This window comes from Saprolegnia parasitica (genome assembly GCF_000151545.1).
Source record: "Saprolegnia parasitica CBS 223.65 unplaced genomic scaffold supercont2.9, whole genome shotgun sequence".
NCBI classification, from domain to species: domain Eukaryota; phylum Oomycota; class Saprolegniomycetes; order Saprolegniales; family Saprolegniaceae; genus Saprolegnia; species Saprolegnia parasitica.
Genome location: NW_012156403.1, coordinates 202,184 through 222,944, shown reverse-complemented (window position 1 = coordinate 222,944; position 20,761 = coordinate 202,184). Strand labels below are relative to the sequence as shown.

The following is a 20,761-nucleotide window of genomic DNA, read 5'->3' as shown; positions in this document are numbered from 1 at the left end:
GGAGCGAACATTCGCTAGACAGAGTGCAGCGCAAACGACGTCACGTCGTCATCGCTGTCGATGAACCCTTCGGCGCAGGCTTCCAGCAGCGGCTCCTGCGACGCCAACGGCGCGCGCTTGTAGGACGACACCGCCGCGTAGAGCTCGGTCACAAAGAGGAGGAAGCCAACGCCAAAGACAAAGCCCGTGATGGCCGGAACGTCGCGGAGCAACTTGGCGACGCTCCACTCGGGCGTGAACGCGTCGCCGCCGAGCGCGGTCACGAGCGCGACTGACTCGAGCTTGGTACTGCCGCAGTGCGCGCGCACAAACCCAATGCGGTGGTTGTCCATGTCGTACATGATGTTGTGGTCCTGCAGCATCGACGCGCCGATGATGGTCGCCTGCGCGAAATCCTGAAAGAAAATCGTCGCCGTGTAAATGTCGCCAAAGTCGTGCACCATGTACTGCGTCGGCGGAATGCACATGGTGGCGTCGTTGGCAAACTGAAAGCAGATGTTCGGGAGCGCCAGAAGCTCGAGGCGCGACAGCACGTAGTCGCCGCCGTCAATGTAATCCGCGTTCTCGGAGTCTTCGCCGACGGCCGCCGTCCACTGCTTTTGGAACCCCGCTTTGGCCGCGCTCGGAATGTACACAAACGTCGTGCCACTGTCAAAGACGCAGCCGCGGTGCGCGTTGTAGATACCCGCGTCGACATCGACGACGTGCCCGCCAACTGAAATCGACTCGAGGGAGACCGTCCAGTAGCTGTAGCCCGTGTCTCGCAGTGGCGTAAACACCATCGTCTCGGACGGGTCGTTCAGCGAGATGTCGAGGCCGCCAATCACCATGGAGCCGCCGTCGTCGGCGATGCACTGCGAGAAGCCGCGAAGCGTCGTGACGCCGTCCATGAAGAACTGGACGTGGACCGCGTCCGGGTCCTGGCTCATGCCCATGATGCCGTCGGCGCGCTGCGACAGAAAGGCGCCGGACTCTCTCTGCATGCAGCCAAAGACGAGGTTCGCGGTTAAGTCGGGCCGGTCCTCAAAGTACGCCGTGTCCTGGACCTTGAATGCATTCCAGCCCGAGCCCTCGACGTACTCCTCGGCAAACGCACACTTGCCGTCGGTCGTGCACGCCGAGCACGGCGAGAAGCCGCGCCTCTCGTTGTCGGCGCACGAGAGGTACGACGCGCTGTCGCCCATGACGTAGAACGGGTTGGTGTGCCGCGCGCCGCAGTCGACGCAGCCCGTGCACGGAAAGGCCGTGTCGGCGCTGCCCGTGTCGACGATGAGCAGGCGCTTCTGGTGTCCGAAAAAGATCTCGACCGAGTGCACGCCTTGGCCGAGCTCGAGGCTCATCTCGACCGCCGCGGGGTTCTCCTTGAACGACTGCAGCATCACCTCTTCGTGCGTCGACGCGAGGCGCGTGAGCTCCAAGCGGACGCCCGGTGGGTACTCTGGCATGGCCGACGCGGTCGCCGCGATGATGGCTGCAATGCACAGGCTGCGCACCATCCTTCTACTTCGCGGACTGGGCCAGGTGTTTCGGTATATAAAGATACGAGACCCGCCACTTACTATTTTCGAACGCGAAGAGACATTAAGAGGCAACCGCTCAAGATCGCCGATTTGCGATCTTCGACATTTGGCAGAAAATTTAGAGAAAATTTGTTCCCTGTACAATCGCTAGCCGAGGGCGACGTCCATGGTCATCATGACGATGAACCCGACAATGGTGCCGATCGTCGCGAGCTTGGCGTTGCCGCTCTGGTGCGCCTCGGGAATCAAGTCGTCGACGACCACGAAGATCATGGCGCCAGCGGCAAACGAGAGCGCGTATGGCAGGATCGGCTGGACGTACACGACAGCAAACGCGCCGAGGAGCTACAACAGTCGAGAGCGTAAGAAGGCGATGGAGCACAGGAGAGCGTACGCCGCCAATGGGCTCCACGAGACCGCTGAGCTGGCCCCACATGAAGGCTTTAAACGGCGGCATGCCCTCGCGCCGCAGCGGCATCGAGACGGCGAGGCCCTCGGGAAAGTTCTGAAGCCCTAGGATTCGCCCCTGAGCATAAATACAGTGTTAGTGAAAAGGTTACCAATGCCAATCGCGAGGTTCACGGCGTTGCCAAAGGTCGCGGACGACGTGTGCCCGATGCTGCCAAAGCCGACGCCGACGGCCATGCCCTCGGGGAAGTTGTGCATGGTGATTGCGATCACAAGGAGGACCACGCGGCGGAAGCTCATGTCCTTGGCCGAGACAAAGCTCTGGATCGCATCGTCGTGGCCAGCGTCGTCTTCCTTCGACGTCGTCGTCTTTGGCTCGTCTTCGTCCTCGGAATCGTTGTTGCTCTTCTTCTTGCGCCGACGCAGCCCGTCCGAGGTTGTCGACCGCGTCTTGTCGGGCGTCACCGCCGACACCTTGAGATCGTCGTCCTTCTTGTCCCAGCTTTCCGGCTTCGTGTCGAGGCCGAGGAGCGGCAGCACATGCTCTGTCAAGAGCATCGAGCCCGCGCCCAAGGCGAAGCCCACGGCGGCGGGCACAAATGCCCACCGACCCTCGGGCCCGTAGAGCGGCGACTCTTCGGCGATTTCAATCGCGGGCGCGAGGAGCGACCAGTACGATGCGGCGAGCATGACGCCGGCGGCAAAGCCCTACGGTGGATGAGGTCCCATCGCAACCAGGCCATGCGTGATACCAGCATCGAGTCGAGGATCTTCTGGCTGAGCTCCTTGTTCTCGACGTCGAGCACGAAGACGAGCGCCGAGCCCTAGAGGCGACGTGTCTACCACCACTGCATGGACCATGAGAGCGTACCGCAGCGGTGAGGCCCCATGTCACGAGCGTGCCGAGGAAGGCCTGGAAGACGGGGCTCACTCCTTCGATCATCGAACACGTGGGTTGGAGTATGAAGGGTCCGTCGCGTGACCGCAATCGCCAGACGAGCGCAACACCGTCTGCAATACAAACACCAAGTCAAACCGTTTCGCACGGTGGGTGCGCGCAGGATACAAGCACGCCACTTTTACGCACAAATCCAATCGCGATAAAAGTGCCAACAGGCGATAGTTGGGTGTTTTTATACACACTCGACGTGCGCGTGTTTCTGGCCGGTCCAGTGACCTGGATTTCCTGCGCATTCCTTGGCCATCACTCTCGCGATGATGCTCCAGCTGATCCAGCGGTCGACGCCGTCGCTCCAAGCGCGCCTCGCGCGCCGCTTCCACCGCTCCGTGGGCATCGTGGGCATGCCCAACGTCGGCAAGTCGACGCTCTTCAACGCGCTCACGCGCACGGAGCAGGCGCAGGCGGCCAACTACCCGTTCTGCACCATCGACCCCAACGTCGCCCGCGTCGGCATCCCGGACCCGCGCGTGCATGCGCTGGCCAAGATGGAGAACTCGCAAAAGGTCATTGAGACGCAGCTCGAGTTTGTCGACATTGCCGGCCTCGTGCGTGGCGCGTCCAAGGGCGAAGGCTTGGGTATACCACCGACGACGATCCAAATGCGTCTTCTCACCATTTTGATCAGGCAACAAGTTTCTCGACAACATCCGCCAAGTCGCCGTCATTGCGCACGTCGTGCGCTGCTTTGAGGACATCAACATCCTCCACGTCGAAGAAAGCGTGGACCCTCTCCGGGACCTCGACACGATTCGCACGGAGCTGCTGCTGGCCGATCTGCAGACGGTCGAGCGCCGCCTCGAGACGCTCAAGAAGAAGAAAAAGTCCACCGAGCCCGGCCTCCAGAGCCTCGGCGTCGTCCTAGAGCGCGTCCAGCCGCTTCTCGAAGAAGGCGTCTCGCTCGCCAATCTGAGCTTCGACATCCCCGAGGAGCAACTTCAGTTCGACCGACTCCAGCTCCTTACCGCCAAGAAGGCCATGTACCTCTGCAACGTCTCGGAAGACGACGCAGCCTCGGGCAATGAGATGACCGAGGCCGTTCGCAAGCAGGTCGAAGCCGAGGGCAGCATGTGCTTGACCGTGTCCGGTGCCCTCGAAGAAGCCGCGTCGGCGTTTGAGGACGAGGCGAGCCAGATGGAGTACTTGCAAATGGGCGGTCTCGAAGAGACGGGCCTTACGCGCGTGATCCGTGCGTCCCAGAAGCTTCTCCAGCTCCAGAGCTACTACACGGTCGGTGAGAAGGAAGCCCGCGCCTGGAACATTCCGCAGGGTGCGACGGCGCCGATGGCGGCCGGCGTCATCCACTCGGACTTTGAGCGACTCTTCATTCGCGCCGAGACCGTCTCGTTCGACGCACTCACCAAGGCGGGGAGCATGAAGGCGGCCCGCGACCAGGGCCTCGTCCGGTCCGAGGGCAAGGACTATGTCTGCCAGGACGGCGACGTCTTCCACTTTCTCGTCGGTCGGTAAAACCATCATAGACACACGTGAAAAAACGCGTTGTACGAGGCTATCTAATACACGCGGTGCGCTTCCATGCGCTGGCTGAGGTCGTGGTACATGGCGCGCGTCCGGCGGGTCGAGAGCACGTGGAGGAGGCTGAAGCACGCGACGCCCGAGAGCGTGCCCACAAGCATGGCCCACCCCGACGAGGGTGACGACGTCGACGCACTCACGCTGGCATTCACAATAACTTGGTCGCTCGGCTGCTCGGCGCCCGTCAAGTACTCCAAGTTGTCCTTGGGGTACGCAAATGTGTCGCACATCTCTTGGCCAAAGACAAAGCACTCGAACATGTAGAGCGCATGGAGCGGCCGAATCGCGGGCACCTACATAGTTGATGGACTTGAATCGTCCAGTATAAAGAGACATGTGTCTGGTACCATGTGACCTGCGCCCTTGACCGTCTTGAACGTGAGGTGCTCGTAGCCTTGCGAGTAGCCCGCGAGTTGCTTGTCGGGGCCAAACCACGCCGCCCAGGGCGATGTGACGCTGAGGTGCAGTCCGTCGACGCGACCGATCCAGCGCTCGGTCCCGATAAAGTTGACGACCGCGTCGGCGTCGCCGCTGTAGATGAGCGCCGAGATATCTGCAAACATCAAACACTTGACAACCTTGCTAAGAGACGAGCTATACCAGCCGAGAGGATGTGCGTGTACTTGGGCAAGGCCGAGGATGCCCGGCTGTAGACTTCGGCAATGTTCATGTTGCAATCGCTCCACGCCACGTCGCCTTCGATATGAAGCGCTTTCTACGGTCGCATGGGCATATATTGCAATGGCTCTACTCGCACATACCTGTACGCTCTTGAGGTTGAGATAGTCTTGCGTATACCGGTCGGTGCATGGCCCGATCTTGCCGCGGTGCATCGGCTGCAAGCTTCGAGTGCGGTGGAGATGGAGCAAGTCGCCTTGGCCGTTGGTGTTGAGACACACGTCGCCGTAAATGTAGTATGGGTTGAAGTACGACGCGTCGGACGTGATCGGAGTGCTCGCGACCGCATCTTGGCACGCGAGCGAGCAGTTGGCCGTCGAGAACATGCACTGGGAGAGCTCGTCCGCACACGATGCAACGATCTCGTCGTAGCTCTCCATCGAGATGAGCGCGTGGGCGTAGTAGTAGTCCATGTAGGCGTTGCCGTCGATCGTGGCGTCCGTGAACGGGTTGCCGATCGCGTAGCCCTTGAGGTCAAGGCCTGGAATCGGCGCCGCCATGAGCTTTGCGACGAGGTACGGGATGTAAACGCCCGCGTAGCTCTCGCCTGTGATGTAAAAATCCCGGCCGCTCAAGTGCGGGTACGCGCCAAGGAACTGCGTAAGGAACTCGTACGCGCGGTCGGTTGTAAAGTCGTCGTTGTACTCGGTCGCGTTCAGAACGGGCGAGCTAAAGCCGACGCCGGACGGCGACTCGAGAAAGACCAAGTTGGCCTTGCGCGCCCACGTGTATGGGTTGCGCTTGACGTTGAGACCGCGCTGGACGACGAACGGGCCGATCTCGGTGAAGAAGCCGCCGAGCGACGAGCAGCCTGGCCCGCCGTTGAGCCAGAGCACAAGTGGGTCGGTCGACGGCGCCGACTGCGACTCGACGTGCCAGTAAAACATCTTTTGGCCGTTCGACGGCAGTGCAAGATGACCCGCAAAGTGGCGAAAGTCGATCGGATGCTTGGCGTCGTAGTGCGGCAACGCGTGGATTTGATGGGCCGCCGCCTGCGATGTGAGCGGCGACGCCGCAACGGCCGAGACGACCACGGTGAACAAAAGCGCAATGCTGCGGCGCATGGCTTCTCGTTGATGCACCAAAAGCCAAAATGAAAATGGAACGAGCCGCACGGGTGGTGCGCGGCGCCTGGCCCACTACACAGTACAGAGCCACAGATACTTTGTATGGTTGCGATCTTCAAGCAGGACTAGCCTTTCTAGCCGTTTCAGGTTGCACTTAATACGCAATCTTTCGAAGCCGCACCCGTTAGCGATTATTCAAGTACGAGTCGATCAAGACACTACGAAGGCGAGGCGACAGTGGAAGCCGCGCGTCGTCTTCGTCACTGCTACTGCTGCTACTGCTACAATGACACCTACAGTTACTCGCTGCGATGAGGCTGGCAGCTATGACTGGCGGCGACATGGTGTCGACGGGGTTCGTCGTCGTTGCTCGCCGGCGTGACCGGAGGGCAGCAAAGCGCTCTTGTAGCGTCCGGGTAGCAATTGTTGGCTTGGAAGAAGGAGAGTAGGTCTAGCAGAAAAAGACGCGAATCAGCGCAGAGTCCGGACGTGGGCCCAGTTGGATCGTCGTACATCAAGTGATCGGCCGCGAAGTCGCGCCAGCGTCGCCGTCTCTGCATGAATGGCATTCGAGACCGCCAAGGCTGGTCTCTCGGAATGAGCCTTGTCTGCCTCTCGTCGTTTTGGGCTTGGCGCATCGTCCGCGACGTTTGCAGCCGTGTCGTCGAAGAGCAAGACGCAGCCCATGTCTTCGCAGAGGGTAGCAACGTCCAAAAACAAGGCAGTGGTGGTGGCCAGCAGCACCTCGTTCGCAGGCGAGTGCTCGGACAGTAGCTCGTCTTGACAACAGTGGCGCAGTGCGGTCAAGAGTGCATCGACACCTGTCAAGAGGTCGTTGCAGCCACCGTCGTCATCGTCTACGTTCTGGTCACCTCCATGCTTGCAGCGCACGCAGTTCTACCGATGTCGAGGCAGTACGCGTCGTCGGGATCCATACGTTTCCCACCTGAATAGGCGACGTTAAAAAACGCTTCTTACTCTAATCCTATTGCTGCTGCTTTGGCGCCGAGACGCTGCGACGGCGGGTGACGCCCTTGGCGTGGTCGCGCTCGAGCTTCTTGAGCATCGAGTTGGTCACTTTGATCGAGAGCGCCGTCGGGAGAAGCGTCGTCTTGTGCAAAATGCTTGGGTTGTCGCCAAATGTGTTGAGAAACACCATCATCTACACCTCCAAATCTCAGCGTCGATGGCCTTTGCCGCTAAAACACGGTACCTCGTCGATAGACTTGCCGTTCAAGTGGGGCTCGGCGAGCTTGAGCATGCCGAGGGCGGCGCGAAACATGATTTTCCAGCTGCGCTCAAAGAGAAAGATGTCCCAGATCGCGTCCAGCGTCTCTTTGGGCAGCGCGTTGAGGTACAAAAAGAGTGTTTGGAACCACCCGACGATGTACATCTCGACCATGACGTGCTCAGCCTCAAAGTGGTCGTAGAGGGCTGGGAGCGCGGCTTGGAAGAGGCACCGAAACTGGTAGCAGTGCAAATGGAGGCGCGTGAGGCCGGGCTGAACATTTGCCGGAGCCCGTAGCTTTCAAAGAGGGCGACGAGAATCCAAAAGGTTGCTTCGACTTGGACTTCGGTCGCAGCGGCGCGCTTCTGTGGCGACGCCTCGCCAAACTAGCAAGATTAAGTACAACGCACAGGTATACGACATCTAAACCTTGCGGTCGGCGGCCTTGACGTGCTCAAGGATGTGCGCCGTGATGTAGTCCATGCCCTGGCAGTACCCGACATCGGGGAACCGGCCCGCCAGCGCGTGCAGGATCGCGCCGAGCTGCGTCTGGAGCTCTTCGTCCGTGTCAATCGATGCCGTCCAATCGTTGGACGACCTAATTGGTGTCGAGTGAGAGGCCGCTGCCGACGGGAACGCGATGACCGGCGATGGGGTGCGACGCGCCCGTACGTGCGCGTGACGTCGGTCTGGATCGCGTCGGTCCAGTCGCCTTTGGAAAGCGCCATCTGCAGGTACGTGTCGTAGTCGTGCTCGGCCGCCGCGCGCGTTGCCTCGACGCTAGTCTCATTAGGTCACACTCGCAATGCGAAAGAATGGGTACCTCGTGAGGTGGCTCCAGAAGCCGATGCGCACTTGGGGCGAGAGCTCGCCGTAGCGGACGCAGAAGCGCCACACGTGACGCTCGGTGTGGATGTGGCGACGCGTTGCCAAGTTGAGGCCCGTGCACTGCGCGACGGTCTGCACACTACACCGAGCAGAAGTCGGATAACAACCCGACGCCGACCAAGGGTTACCTTCCTAGGTACGCGAGGATCGTGTAGAGAACGATGGGCGTGTCCCAGCAGATTGCACTCGCCGGGTGCGCTCCGTCGTGCGTCAGCAAAACGCTCTTCACGTGGCGGTACTCTAGATAGCGCAGAAGGTGCAGTGGCAAGCACGGTCGCGGACGTACGCTCGAGAAAGGCCGTCGCATGGCCGAACGCTTCTTCGTCAATGAAGACGATCATCTGCGAGTCCGACATCATTTCGGTCACAAGGCGAAGCCCCATTGCTTGGAACCGCTCGGCTTGGATCTGGACTTGGATCGACGAGTTGGAGAGCTTTGTCTTGAGGATGCTCATGCCCTCCTTCGCGCGCACGAGCGCTGGCTGGAGGCCTTCTGGTACGCTCGTGTTGCGCAGCTTTTCGCGGCCCGTCGTTGCGGCGGACGTTGCTTTGCTACTGATCTTGTCCTTGAGCTGGAGGAGCTGGGGCGTGAGGTGGTTCTTGACCGCCATCGCCGAGCTCTTGACCTTCTCCATGCGCTGGTACCATCCGCCGGGCGCTGATGGCGGAGACACGGGCACCTCAACGTCGCTGCTCACCGACGCCCGCGTCGACGACGACGGCGGGCTCGGTGGCGGCTCTGTCGTGCTCATCTAAGTTTAGGCTCGAACCGACTTGGATGTTTGATTTTCCAATTTGAAGTGGATCCTTTTTACGTAAAAATGATGGCCATTTCGCGGAAATACGGTATTTACATACAAACACCAAGATAAACAGGACGGGAAATCCAATCGCGGGCAAGGCGGTGTCCATGACGACGTCGGATTGGTTGAAAAGCAAGATATAAAGCGCTTTGACTGGCTGTCTGGTTTTTATTTTGGATTGGTCGAGTGGCTGTGGGGTTTGGCAAATTCGAAAATCAGCGGCGGACGGCAGCGACGACGGCGACGATGAACAAGGTCCAGAAGCCCATGACGCAGCCGATCAACTTGATCTTCCGCTTCCTCCAGAACGTATGCGAGCATGCTCCATGACCTTCCTCACCTCATGCATCATCTCTTGTAGAAAGCGCGGGTCCAGATCTGGCTGTACGAGCAGGTCAACACGCGCATCGAGGGCCGCATCATGGGTTTTGACGAGTACATGAACCTGGTGCTGGACGACGCCGAGGAGCTCGACGTGAAGAACCTCAAGCGCACGCCCCTCGGCCGCATCCTGCTCAAGGGCGATACCATCACGCTCATGATGGCGGCCGACGGCGCCAACTAACAACCTTCTCCGCCCATTATTCCTAAGTACTACCTCTATTGTCTCGATCGCTTGCCTTGAAGCTACGACACGATCTTGTTGGTCGCGAGACAAACCTCCTCCAAGCTCGCGGTCTGCCTTGTATACACTCACGGTACTTTGGTGCCACCTGCGTCTGTTCCCGGTTCGGCGCGTGCTGGTGGATCGCGCTTTGGAGCTTTGATGCTGCAACAGAACGTGCGCCCACTAGGAGGTCGCATGTCTCTTCGCAAACGTGGCTGCACAAGAGCTCGCTGCCGTGCAGGCAATACGTTCTTATTGTAGACACCGCCGTCTGCGTAGAGCTGTGCGTACGGTGTCGCTTCTACGGCAGTCATCCCAGCGGAGGTGTCATTGCCGTCTCACTTGCGCTCGGCTATCGATCTGAGCCCGCAATTGGTTCGATCGAACCTCGCAAGTCCTGGCGTCCTAGCTGCCCAACCCTAGGGCGCGTCCTAAACTCGTCAAGACGAGGATATTTGTTTTAAAACTAGGCTATTTGTTTTGCCTGTTCGGGTCCTATTCGTACAATGTACGTTCATACAAAACGTGAGCTAAAACGTACGTACTTTAACCGTACGTCCAGTGATGGGTACACGCCAACTCTGAGCGCACGCTTGTGATTGGCTCGCGACCAAATATCAATTTCCTGGAAACGCGGCAGATCGCGAGTAACGTCGTGGAACATGGGACGTAATTGCTAATAAGACTAGCAACGGACGGTTTGTATGGCGCGAGCCGACCGCGCTTAGCCAAGCCCGCAGCCGGCGTCGTTAGATAGAACCGACGTCGTTGGGTAGATGCCGGCCAGTTTGCCTTTTCGCTCGGACCGAAATGAGGGTTCTCGCGCTCGTAGCTGCCATCGCGCTCGCGTCTGCGGCGACGACCACCAAGTCACCCGTGCCGACGCTCGACCGCTTCAACGGCGTCTGCTCGAGCGACGAAGAGTGCGCCAAGTTCCCGGGCACCGTCTGCGTCTTTATTCTCTCGGGTGACTACTCGCAGGGCAAGTGCACGCCCAACTACGGCACGCGCCCGGTTTGCCGAGGCGGCCAAGCCGGCCTCTGCCCGTCGTACCAAGATCCGTCGGCAGGCTACCTCAACACGCAGTGCGTGCTCATTGACAAGGCGATGCAGCCGGCGACCGACACCGATGCGATTGTGCCCGTGGCAACCAAGAACGGGTCGACGCCGGCGACCGTGCGCTTTCTGCTCGTAGCCGCCAACGAGACAACGGAACCGCCCTTGGCGTCGGTGAGCGCATCGGGCTCGGGCGATGGCACGGTTGTCCGCACGCCGGTAAAGGACCAGCCGTGCCCGACGAACCCAAGCCTGTCGCTAGCCGATCCCAAGTGCTGGTTCACAACCAGCTACCAAAACACGACGCTAACCGTCCAGTACAAGTGCGTCGACTACGACATGTGTCTGACACAGTCAGCGTACTCGCAAGAGTCGCAGAAGGTCAAGGAGGCCTATTGTCGTCCGCAGGGCTGTGTCACCGGCGACAAGAGCCTCTGCAACAACCGGGGCACGTGCCAGGCCAACTCGGCCATCGACGTCATGCTGCCGCGCAAGTATGCATGCCGCTGCTACGCAGGCTTCACAGGCACGCAGTGCGAAAAGTCGGATGGGACCGCCGACTGCGACGTCGACTGTGGCCAAGGCGGTGCGTGCATTGACAACAAGTGCTCGTGCTACAAGGGCTACGTCGGCAAGAACATCCGCTGCGACAAATGCACGTCCAACGACGCGTGTGAGAACGGCAACACGTGCACGATCGACACGGGCAAGTGCGACTGCAAGAACGGCTTCAACGGCCCGACGTGCGGCGGGAAGCTCGACATCTGCGCCGGCGTCACGTGCTCGGGCGGCGGCTATACGAGCGGCGCATCCGGCAAGACGTGCACGTGCTTTTGCCCCAAGTGCCCGGCTGGTACGACCTGCACACCCTGCGGCGGTGCCAACGGCCGCGACTGCTCGACGTGCCCGGCGTCGACGTTGCTATCCTCGGGCAGTGTGACACCGATGGTTGGCCTCGCTGCTCTTTCGACGGCCGTTGCCATGTTGCTGTAGAGGTCGTGAAGAATGCAAACACTTGACTGTGAAATCTAGTCTGGTCTATCTGGTCATTGCAGTAGCAAGCGTTTGGAACGGTGGACAGAACGGAGACAGAAAATGGACTGCGGACGAGGGAGGGCTCCAAACTACTACTACTTGGTTCAGGAAATTCCGTGTAGCCCGCGCAGGAGCCTCGACAATACGTCCGCTTTGACACTGCCAAGACAGACGGTCGTGGACCTCAACAGCGCATACACATGCTGCTGTCCACACATTTGCGGATCAACGACACCGCGCGGCTACGATTGTAGTAAGTTGTAAGGCCTTGTGGGCTGCATCGACACGCCCACTGACAGCTGTCTGCACCGTGGTGGGACGTGCAGCGTGAATGACGTCGCTGCAACGTCCACGCAGACCTCCCCGTCGATATTGGATCGCACAGCGGGCGTCGCTCCGCCACGCCGTAGCGCCAGTTCGCACGACTGTGGTTCGGCCAAGCCTCCGCCATGTGACATCTGGCGACAACCTTAGGCTCTCGTAGTAGTCGACCTTAGGTCTCTCCCACAAGCACTTGGTATTTGTATGCTGCTTGCGAAAGAGCAAGGTCGCGTGCGATTACACACCTCTTTTTGGCCAATCAGAGCGCTGCGATCCGTCGGGCGAGGATTACACCCAACGCTGGCGCCGCCCAGCTGGCCGCGACGATGGGCCTTGATTCGTGGGCAAAATTTCACGCCTGCGAAGTCACCCAGCCGTAGCGCTGGCGCCACGCTGCCATTTCCGCATTTGCCCGACGCCGAGATGAAGCTGGTTCTGGCGCTGGCGACGCTCCTGAGCGTAGCATCCTTCTCGACGGCCGCGATTGCGACCAAGGCGCCCGTGCCGACGCGCAACCGCTTCAACGGCGTCTGCTCGAGCGACGAAGAGTGCGCTCCATTCCCGGGCACCGTCTGCGTCTTTATTCTCTCGGGCGACTACACCCAGGGCAAGTGCACGCCCAACTACGGCAAGCGCCCGGTCTGCCGAGGCGGCCAAGCCGGCCTCTGCCCGTCGTACCAGGACCCGTCGTCCGGGTACCTCAACACGCAGTGCGTGCTCATTGACAAGGCGATGCAGCCAGCGACCGACACGGATGCGATCGTGCCCGTGAACAAGCCAACGACGGCGGCGGCGGATCCGGATGCGACGCCAGCTGACTCTGGCGCCAAGCCTTCGGTGACGCCCGCCAAGACGGCTGCGAGCCGCTTCCTCGCTGCGGACCCCACGACTGCTGTGGCCAGCGACCCGACGACGACCCCGAAGAAGACGACGGCGGCGCCCGCTGCTGACGGTACGGATGTCCCGGCTGATGAACCGACGACGGGCCCGACGACCCCGAAGAAGACGACGGCGGCGCCACTTGACGACAGCACTGTCGCCCCTGATGAAGGCTCGACGACGGCCGATGGCACTGTCTCCCGCATCCCTGTGAAGGACCAGCCGTGCCCTTCGGATCCGACGCTCGTGCTCGCGGACCCCAAGTGCTGGTTCACGACGGCGTTCAAGAACACGACGCTCACTGTCCAGTACAAGTGCGTCGACTACGACATGTGTCTCTCGCAGTCGGCGTACGCGCAGGAGCCCCAGACGATCAAGGAGGAGTACTGCCGCCCGAAGGGCTGCGTCACGGGTGAAAGAGCCTATGCAACAACCGCGGTTCGTGCCAGGCCAATTCGGCCATCGACGTCATGCTGCCGCGCGTCTACGCGTGCCGCTGCTACGCCGGGTACACGGGCACCAAGTGCGAGAAGTCGGACCCGACTGGCGAGTGCGACGTCGACTGCGGCCAAGGTGGCGCCTGCATCGACAACAAGTGCTCGTGCTTTGATGGCTTCATTGGCAAGAACATCCGCTGCGACAAATGCACGTCCAACAAGGCGTGCGAGAACAACAACACGTGCAACATTGACACAGGCAAGTGCGACTGCAAGAACGGCTTCAACGGCGAAACCTGCGGCGGCAAGCTCGACATCTGCGCCGGCGTCACGTGCTCGGGCGGTGGCTTCCCGGACGGCCGCTCGGGCAAGACGTGCACGTGCCTTTGCCCCAAGTGCGCTGCTGGCACGACCTGCATGCAATGCGGCGGTGCCAACGGCCGCGACTGCTCGACCTGCCCGGCGTCGGCGCGCCCCAGCTCTGGCACCCCGACCCTCTCGGTTGCGATCATGACGCTCATCATGGCGATCCTCGCGGTGCTCTTTTAAGCCGGTGGACTAAGGCCTTTCCGGACGTACTACAGACTACTACAGCTTTTCACTAATGCAACAGCTCAATTTTATCTATAGCTTGGTCATAGCTCGCAGCATCTCACGACCAAGCCTTTGCATCTGGCACGGACGATCGATCGCATGGCGTTCTCCTGCCATTCCGACGTTCTGCAGCTTCCGCCGTGGCACACACACGGAGGAGCTCGGTAGCAATATGGCCTTGGTGCACCGACGAGTGGCGAGCGACCTCGGTTGACCTGCCTTCTTGCCGAGTACCAAGGGAATAAATAAGGGTGGCCATCGACGGGGTCTTTTTTTTAATCGCTCGTTCCATGGTAAGCTTACCTTCTCAATACCTTGTCTGAAGGTTTTCAAATAAAAATGTTTGGCCATTTTATTCAAAAATAATGACTTTTGAATAAAATGATGGACGGCCGCGCAGACGTCGAGCGTCCGGATCGAAGGGCCTACCTCCCGTTGAAAAGGTCACTGCTCCGCGCCAATAGTGCGCTACGATGCGCAAGATCGTTGCGCATCGAACAAGCTATGATGCATAGCTCTACGATTAGTATTCTAGGAGAAACGTTGGCTCGACTCGCCAAAATCCAAGGTCCTAGAGCGAGCATCTTTGATCATCGATTTGAGCAGCTGCCGTAAACTCCCGAGAGCCAAGATTTGAACATGAGCTAGGCGAAATCGATGCGTGTATGCAGGACCAATAAGTTTTTGGTACCCTTGAGTTGCTCCCAGAGATCATGTAGCTCGAAGCAGGGCCATTTCGGGAACGTTTTTATCATATCCGTCTCAATTGCCGTCAATCGAATGCAATACCCTGCTTAAAATCGATGAGTCCCGTTGGAATGTCCCCGTCCAAGGGCAAGCCAAAGAACTATAAGTGCGTCGACTGCAAGCGTGCGAAGGCGCGGTCCCAGCTGTCGAAGGCGGGTTTTTGCAAACCAGCTCTCGGCGATGCATGCGCGCATTGGTGTCGTCGTTCACCGATTTTCGGCGCAGTACCTCGGCCGCCACGTTGACAAGTCGGGCACCCTCGCGCTGCGCCAGAAGCTCAAGGCGGAGACGGGCAAGGCACCACAGGCATCACAAGGCAAGCGCAAGGCGCAGGCACTGGTAGCGGCACCGGCACCGGCCAAGAGTCGCCAGAAGACGATGGACCCTAACGCCAAGCACAGCGCCGAGTAGATTAGCCTCGACAGACTAATTGACCGATTATCCTTCGTTTTACATGCGTACGTCACTCTATCGCTCGCAATGGATCGCTCATCTCGCCTCGCCTTGTCGACATCGTGATGCGCAATCCAGTGGCATCCAAGTCCGGATGGTATCCGGCGGCTTCCAATCTCTCACGCGGTGGAATAAAAATATATCGGAATTGACGAGAAGCTACCTCAACGTTAGAACTGGCATTTCGAATAAAAATATCTTGAAATTGAAGTCGACGGCCACCCTTATTTATTCCCTTGCCGAGTACACAGGTCAAGCGTCCGTGGCTTGGTAGACCAGCTCCACGTGTGGCATTTTGGCTTGTCATCCCAACGTACGTACAAACAGAATATAGTTCGTTGGCCATCTGGAGACGCCGGCGCCGTGGCGAGCGTCGGCTCTGCGCAGAAAGGGCGTAAGCTTCTAACGTTCCAATCGAAGTCGAACGTCGCGAGAGGACTTGCAGTCCAGTGAGCCAGTCGGCGGCGTCCGTATGCACCGCTCCAGCTGGACCAGCCTCTTCAAACCACAATCGAATTGGCCATGAAGACAGCGCCGTGGATCATCGCTGGCCTCCTCGGTGTCGTGGCCGCGGCGACCACCAAAGCGCCCGTGCCGACGCTCGACCGCTTCAACGGCGTCTGCTCGAGCGACGAAGAGTGCGCCAAGTTCCCGGGCACCGTCTGCGTCTTTATTCTCTCGGGTGACTACTCGCAGGGCAAGTGCACGCCCAACTACGGCAAGCGCCCGGTCTGCCGAGGCGGCCAAGCCGGCCTCTGCCCGTCGTACCAGGACCCGTCGTCCGGGTACCTCAACACGCAGTGCGTGCTCATTGACAAGGCGATGCAGCCAGCGACCGACACCGACGCGATTGTGCCCGTGGCAACCAAGAATGGGTCGACGCCGGCGACCGTGCGCTTTCTGCTCGTAGCCGCCAACGAAACAACGGAACCGCCCATGGCGTCGGTAAGCGCATCGGGCTCGGGCGATGGCACGGTCGTTCGCACACCCGTGAAGGACCAGCCGTGCCCGACGAACCCGAGCCTGTCGCTGGCCGATCCCAAGTGCTGGTTCACAACCAGCTACCAAAACACGACGCTCACCGTCCAGTACAAGTGCGTCGACTACGACATGTGTCTGACACAGTCGGCGTACTCGCAAGAGTCGCAGAAGGTCAAGGAGGCCTACTGTCGTCCGCAGGGCTGTGTCACTGGCGACAAGAGCCTCTGCAACAACCGGGGGACGTGCCAGGCCAACTCGGCCATCGACGTCATGCTGCCGCGCAAGTACGCGTGCCGCTGCTACGCAGGCTTTACAGGCACGCAGTGCGAAAAGTCGGATGGCACCGCCGACTGCGACGTCGACTGCGGCCAAGGCGGCGCGTGCATCGACAACAAGTGCTCGTGCTACAAGGGCTACGTCGGCAAGAACATCCGCTGCGACAAATGCACGTCCAACGACGCCTGCGAGAACAACAACACGTGCACGATCGACACGGGCAAGTGCGACTGCAAGAACGGCTTCAACGGCCCGACGTGCGGCGGGAAGCTCGACATCTGCGCCGGCGTCACGTGCTCGGGCGGCGGCTATACGAGTGGCGCATCCGGCAAGACGTGCACGTGCTTTTGCCCCAAGTGCCCGGCTGGTACGACCTGCACACCCTGCGGCGGTGCCAATGGCCGCGACTGCTCGACGTGCCCGGCGTCCACACGGCTCAGCGCGGGCAGCCCGATCCACCTCGCTGGACTCGTCGCGGCTTTTGCTGCTTGTATTGGGGCGCTGTTGTAATTAGGAGCCCGTGCTTGTTTAATAAATATTACGTACTGCAAGTAGAACGTTTTGCCCGCAGCTTCGCACTGAGCGTGCCACGTGAGCTGTTTTCGACTACCATGGGATTGCCATGTCACTTGAAGTCCTTGCACAAAGTCGCCGCCGCCATTTCGACGTTATCAGCGATCACGCTGACGCACAGGACATGATGGACAGCAGTCCTTCCTCTTCACTAAGCATGGTCGACAGGACGGAGGAAGCGGCAATAGCGAGGCTCAGCGGAAACCCATCATCCAGGATGTCTTTGGGTCCATACCGATACCGGTACTTGATCCGAGGCGAAGCTGTCGCTGCGCCTGAAATTTTTACGCCGTGTCGCTGGCCCCAGAGAAGCCGCACCTGAGCCTTTCCAAGACCGCGTTCTGCGATCGTGACTTGCTCGACGAACGACGCTGCGCCGACGCCTGCATGCTGCCACACCGAGCCTCGAAGCGGCGCCGTGCTGCAGTACGGACTGGCCCGTCGGCGTCAAATTTTCTGGCGTGCGATCATCGGGTCTCGCCGGCGGGGTTTTCGGTATACTTAGATCAAGTCTAAGAAAGGCCATGTCGCGTCGCTGGACCCTAGGCAACACGCGCCTTGGTCAACGACGAGCGCACTTGCCTCTATGATGTGCTGCGGTGCGAGCGGTAGTAATGGGCTTGGAATCTCCGACGACAAGCCAGTTTTTGTGAGAGGATGTCCTGCAAGAACTGGTCGCGCTGATGGCGGCGACGATTACTCACGTGCTGAAATGGGCCCGCCACCGGCAGAGTTCGATTTGCCCACCACCTCGTCGGATGAAGCTCGTCCACGCCCTCTGCCTGCTTGGCGTAGCTATGGCCGCGCGCGTGAACCCACCCGTGCGCGACAAGAGCGTCGGCGTCTGCAGCACGGACGCCGAGTGCGCCAAGTACCCTGGCACCGTCTGTATCCTCATCAACTCTGGCGACTTCACGCAGGGCAAGTGCACGCCCAACTATGGCACGCGACCGGTCTGCCGTGGCGGCCAAGCCGGCCTCTGCCCGCAGTACCAAACAACGACGGTCGGCTACATCAACGCGCAGTGCGTACTCGTCGATAAGGCCATGGCGCCGGTGACGGACACGGACGCCGTGACGCCGTCGACGGTCCAGCCGACGGCAGCACCCGCCAAGACGACCGCGGCTGCGCCCGTGCGCTTCCTCCTTGTAAACACGACGACCACACCAGCAACTGGCGAAGACTCGGCGGGCAACGACACGGCACTGTCGCCGTTGACGCCCGTCAAGGAGCAGGCGTGCCCGACGAACGCGGGCCTCACGCTCTCGGATCCGGCGTGCTGGTTCAACACGGCACACAAGGGCAACACTCTCACCGTGCAGTACCAGTGCATCTCGTACGACATGTGCTTGCAGCAATCGGCGTGGGCCAAGGACACGCCCCAGGAGCAGGACGCGTACTGCCACCCCAAGGGCTGTGTCACGGGCGACCGCGAGCTCTGCAACAACCACGGCACGTGCCAAGGCAACGACCCGTACTTGCCCATGGAGCCCAAGGGCTACTCGTGCCGGTGCTACGCCGGGTACTCTGGCAAGATGTGCGAGACGCCGCTCAAGACCAAGGAGTGCGACGTCGACTGCGGTCTCGGCGGCGCCTGCATCAAGCGCCAGTGCGTCTGCTACGAGGGCTTCCTCGGCCTCGATCCGCGCTGCGGTTCGTGCACGTCCAACGCGGCCTGTGAGAACGGCAACCCGTGCGACGTCGACTCGGGCGTCTGCAAATGCAAGGAGGGATTCAACGGCCCAACGTGCGGCGGGAAGCTCACGCCCTGCGCCGGTGTCAAGTGCAAGCACGGCGGGTTCCTCAACGTCGTCGGCACCAAGTGCGGCTGCCTCTGCCCCAAGTGCCCCGCCGGCTTGCCGTGCCAGACGTGCGGCGGCTCCGACAACACCGACTGCTCGACGTGCTCTGGCGTGTCTACCGAGTCGACGACGTCGGGCAGTGGTAGCAAGCCCAAGGGCGGTGGTCGCGGCACCTCCAGCGATGCTTCGACCAGCGCCCTCTCGCTCCTCGCGCTCGCGACTCTTATGGTCCTCGCCATGTAAGTATCAAGTTGATAGGAGTATGAGCTCATATCGACATAAATTTGCCATCATCAATGGCATTTTGCATTGGAACGATCGCGTGCTAGCTGGTGTGGAGCTGCAGCTGGATCGCATGCTCGAGGTTTAAGAACGCCTCCTTCTGGTGCTCCTGCGTGTTCTTGAGTCTCTCGATGAGCCGCGCCTCTTCGTTCTCCATGTCGCGCAGAATGTTTTCCGCAATGCTCTAGTATCAAGGTTAGTATCAAGAAGGTATTAACACCCGAATGACCTTTTCTTGTACTCGTCTGCGAGCTTGTCTCGTGCGTTGCGCACCAGTTGCTGCTCGTGGTTCTTGCGCGCGAGGTCTCGCTTCCGCGCGGCCTCGAGCTCGCTGCGCTTGATGGCCTCGGACTGCTGCAAGAGCCGCTTGCGCTCGGCCTCCTTCTCTTTGGCCAACTGCATGCTCAGCTGCTGCTGGCGCGCCTTCTTGTCCTGCGCTTGCTTGGCGCGCTGCTCGGTGAGCGTGAGGATCGCCGTCTCCTTGCGCTTCTGAGAGAGCACCGCCGTCTTGGCTACGACATGCGGAATGAGGACGCTGAGAGCAAACAAGATGGCGCCGTACAGTGCTCGACGAGCGCACTGCGCACGTTGGACTGCTGCCGCTCCATGTGCTCGCGCTTCATGCGCAGGTGGTCGGCGTTGCGCTTCTTCACGAGCTCGATCTCGCGCGCGCGCTTGTTGGCCTCGTCGATCTTCTTTTGCGCCTTCTTCTCCTCCATTCTGCCAGCGAGATGAGCAGATGCTGGCGGCGACAGCGGTCGTACCGGAGGTGCGCAAGGCGGTTCGCGAGCAGCTGCACATCGTCCTCGGTGCGCTTGCGCTGCATCTTGGCGTCGAGCATCTCGCTGTGGATCGCCGAGAGCGGCGGAGGCTCGTCGTCCCGCGTCGTCGGCTCGTCGTCGCCGAGCCGGTCCGCGTGCAGTGCAAACCACTGGAGAAAGACCGACTAATCAATCATGCACGATCAGGCGATATGGCCTTCCATGACATCATACCTTGGTGATGTCGCCGGTCGCGTCCGGGTCGAGCTCGTCGAGGTACCGCTCGAGGTCGCGCCGCGCCACGGTGTAGCCCATCTTGGCCAGCACGGTCGAGAGGTGCTCGGTCGCGATCGCCCTGCGCACAAGCAGCATGAGATTTCGCCGCCTCCTCCATCGACGTAGTTACTCGCGCCCGGCGCTGTAGACGGTAAAGATCGTCTCAAAGCCGACCTCGTCCAGCGCGTCGCGAAGGTTGTCGTCGGCCATCGCCATCGCCTAAATATACTGCTGCCACTGGTTTGATCGACGGCTCTATTTATACCCCGAAGAGTAGCACCGAGCTTATCGGCGAGCGATGGCTGCCGCTTGCACCAACAGGCCACCGGTATCCCAGCCCTCTTCTGCACCGCTGCAAGAGGCTGTCGAGACTCAACAGACGATGATTCGACTGCGACAAGCTGGTGATGACCGCAAGCGTCCGCAAACATCCACCATTGCGGCGAGGACCATCATCAAGACATGAGACCACACATGCTTTGGTTGTTTGTACTCGGATGATACGCGTGTCGCATCAGCAGTCGCGCCAGATTGCGTCCGAGACGCGGACGACGTCGAGGAGGCCCGCGACGTCATGCACGCGCACGATGGCCGC

The 20,761-nt window shown here is 60.3% G+C and overlaps 12 protein-coding genes across 12 annotated transcripts in view; 7 read left to right on the top strand and 5 right to left on the bottom strand.

Annotated features, from left to right (window-relative positions):
* Positions 1-14: 14 nt before the first annotated feature.
* SPRG_19506 (hypothetical protein) lies at positions 15-1,496 on the bottom strand (the record flags this gene model as incomplete). The annotated part of the gene is made up of 1 exon (XM_012342370.1): positions 15-1,496. One exon carries the CDS (start codon positions 1,494-1,496, stop codon positions 15-17), a length of 1,482 nt encoding a protein of 493 aa, XP_012197760.1.
* Positions 1,497-1,587: 91 nt separating this feature from the next.
* Positions 1,588-2,881, bottom strand: SPRG_03530 (hypothetical protein). Its single transcript, XM_012342110.1, has 5 exons — positions 2,800-2,881; positions 2,681-2,752; positions 2,081-2,636; positions 1,915-2,033; positions 1,588-1,865 (listed from the first exon to the last, which is right to left on the bottom strand). Exons 1-5 carry the CDS (start codon positions 2,869-2,871, stop codon positions 1,668-1,670), a joined length of 1,017 nt encoding a protein of 338 aa, XP_012197500.1. The 5' UTR covers positions 2,872-2,881; the 3' UTR covers positions 1,588-1,667.
* A 249-nt stretch (positions 2,882-3,130) lies between these two features.
* Positions 3,131-4,383, top strand: SPRG_03529 (GTP-binding protein YchF). Its single transcript, XM_012342109.1, has 2 exons — positions 3,131-3,465; positions 3,515-4,383. Exons 1-2 carry the CDS (start codon positions 3,144-3,146, stop codon positions 4,354-4,356), a joined length of 1,164 nt encoding a protein of 387 aa, XP_012197499.1. The 5' UTR covers positions 3,131-3,143; the 3' UTR covers positions 4,357-4,383.
* Positions 4,384-4,400: 17 nt separating this feature from the next.
* On the bottom strand, positions 4,401-6,164 carry SPRG_19505 (hypothetical protein; the record flags this gene model as incomplete). Its single annotated transcript, XM_012342369.1, has 4 exons — positions 4,401-4,715; positions 4,770-4,975; positions 5,023-5,137; positions 5,184-6,164. The coding sequence occupies 4 exons, from the start codon at positions 6,162-6,164 to the stop codon at positions 4,401-4,403; spliced, it is 1,617 nt and encodes a 538-aa protein (XP_012197759.1).
* A 926-nt stretch (positions 6,165-7,090) lies between these two features.
* Positions 7,091-9,068, bottom strand: SPRG_03528 (hypothetical protein). Its single transcript, XM_012342108.1, has 7 exons — positions 8,570-9,068; positions 8,412-8,523; positions 8,219-8,362; positions 8,041-8,175; positions 7,825-7,993; positions 7,381-7,781; positions 7,091-7,329 (listed from the first exon to the last, which is right to left on the bottom strand). Exons 1-6 carry the CDS (start codon positions 9,033-9,035, stop codon positions 7,401-7,403), a joined length of 1,407 nt encoding a protein of 468 aa, XP_012197498.1. The 5' UTR covers positions 9,036-9,068; the 3' UTR covers positions 7,091-7,329; positions 7,381-7,400.
* Positions 9,069-9,256: 188 nt separating this feature from the next.
* SPRG_03527 (small nuclear ribonucleoprotein E) lies at positions 9,257-9,699 on the top strand. Its single transcript, XM_012342107.1, has 2 exons — positions 9,257-9,395; positions 9,448-9,699. Exons 1-2 carry the CDS (start codon positions 9,333-9,335, stop codon positions 9,649-9,651), a joined length of 267 nt encoding a protein of 88 aa, XP_012197497.1. The 5' UTR covers positions 9,257-9,332; the 3' UTR covers positions 9,652-9,699.
* Positions 9,700-10,503: 804 nt separating this feature from the next.
* Positions 10,504-11,742, top strand: SPRG_03526 (hypothetical protein; the record flags this gene model as incomplete). The annotated part of the gene is made up of 1 exon (XM_012342106.1): positions 10,504-11,742. The coding sequence occupies one exon, from the start codon at positions 10,504-10,506 to the stop codon at positions 11,740-11,742; it is 1,239 nt and encodes a 412-aa protein (XP_012197496.1).
* A 786-nt stretch (positions 11,743-12,528) lies between these two features.
* Positions 12,529-14,060, top strand: SPRG_03525 (hypothetical protein; the record flags this gene model as incomplete). The annotated part of the gene is made up of 2 exons (XM_012342105.1): positions 12,529-13,389; positions 13,434-14,060. 2 exons carry the CDS (start codon positions 12,529-12,531, stop codon positions 13,968-13,970), a joined length of 1,398 nt encoding a protein of 465 aa, XP_012197495.1. The 3' UTR covers positions 13,971-14,060.
* Positions 14,061-14,942: 882 nt separating this feature from the next.
* SPRG_03524 (hypothetical protein) lies at positions 14,943-15,173 on the top strand (the record flags this gene model as incomplete). The annotated part of the gene is made up of 2 exons (XM_012342104.1): positions 14,943-14,966; positions 14,988-15,173. 2 exons carry the CDS (start codon positions 14,943-14,945, stop codon positions 15,171-15,173), a joined length of 210 nt encoding a protein of 69 aa, XP_012197494.1.
* Positions 15,174-15,730: 557 nt separating this feature from the next.
* On the top strand, positions 15,731-16,982 carry SPRG_03523 (hypothetical protein; the record flags this gene model as incomplete). Its single annotated transcript, XM_012342103.1, has 1 exon — positions 15,731-16,982. Exon 1 carries the CDS (start codon positions 15,738-15,740, stop codon positions 16,980-16,982), a length of 1,245 nt encoding a protein of 414 aa, XP_012197493.1. The 5' UTR covers positions 15,731-15,737.
* Positions 16,983-17,775: 793 nt separating this feature from the next.
* On the top strand, positions 17,776-19,182 carry SPRG_03522 (hypothetical protein). The gene has a single exon (XM_012342102.1). It carries the CDS (start codon positions 17,804-17,806, stop codon positions 19,088-19,090), a length of 1,287 nt encoding a protein of 428 aa, XP_012197492.1. The 5' UTR covers positions 17,776-17,803; the 3' UTR covers positions 19,091-19,182.
* Positions 19,173-20,761, bottom strand: part of SPRG_19504 (hypothetical protein) — a gene marked incomplete at both ends in the record, with an annotated part of 3,272 nt that continues 1,683 nt past the window's right edge. The window contains 6 exons of the mRNA XM_012342368.1: positions 19,173-19,311; positions 19,359-19,641; positions 19,692-19,849; positions 19,894-20,075; positions 20,125-20,245; positions 20,297-20,385. Of these exons, the coding sequence (XP_012197758.1) occupies positions 19,173-19,311; positions 19,359-19,641; positions 19,692-19,849; positions 19,894-20,075; positions 20,125-20,245; positions 20,297-20,385 (972 nt within the window). The remainder of the gene's footprint in view (positions 19,312-19,358; positions 19,642-19,691; positions 19,850-19,893; positions 20,076-20,124; positions 20,246-20,296; positions 20,386-20,761) is intronic.

Excerpts from the sequence above, each read along its gene's own strand:
- SPRG_03527 (XM_012342107.1), top strand. The coding sequence starts at position 9,333 with ATGAACAAGGTCCAGAAGCCCATGACGCAGCCGATCAACTTGATCTTC. Across the intron at positions 9,396-9,447 it reads TCTTCCGCTTCCTCCAGAAC|AAAGCGCGGGTCCAGATCTG; the intron begins GTATGCGAGCAT and ends CATCTCTTGTAG.
- SPRG_03529 (XM_012342109.1), top strand. The coding sequence starts at position 3,144 with ATGATGCTCCAGCTGATCCAGCGGTCGACGCCGTCGCTCCAAGCGCGC. Across the intron at positions 3,466-3,514 it reads GTCCAAGGGCGAAGGCTTGG|GCAACAAGTTTCTCGACAAC; the intron begins GTATACCACCGA and ends CATTTTGATCAG.
- SPRG_03528 (XM_012342108.1), bottom strand. The coding sequence starts at position 9,035 with ATGAGCACGACAGAGCCGCCACCGAGCCCGCCGTCGTCGTCGACGCGG. Across the intron at positions 8,524-8,569 it reads TGCGACGGCCTTTCTCGAGC|AGTACCGCCACGTGAAGAGC; the intron begins GTACGTCCGCGA and ends TGCGCTATCTAG. Across the intron at positions 7,994-8,040 it reads CGCGTCGCACCCCATCGCCG|GTCGTCCAACGATTGGACGG; the intron begins GTCATCGCGTTC and ends GACACCAATTAG.
- SPRG_03522 (XM_012342102.1), top strand. The coding sequence starts at position 17,804 with ATGAAGCTCGTCCACGCCCTCTGCCTGCTTGGCGTAGCTATGGCCGCG.
- SPRG_03530 (XM_012342110.1), bottom strand. The coding sequence starts at position 2,871 with ATGATCGAAGGAGTGAGCCCCGTCTTCCAGGCCTTCCTCGGCACGCTC. Across the intron at positions 2,753-2,799 it reads CATGGGGCCTCACCGCTGCG|GGCTCGGCGCTCGTCTTCGT; the intron begins GTACGCTCTCAT and ends CGTCGCCTCTAG. Across the intron at positions 2,034-2,080 it reads GAACCTCGCGATTGGCATTG|GGCTTCAGAACTTTCCCGAG; the intron begins GTAACCTTTTCA and ends GGCGAATCCTAG.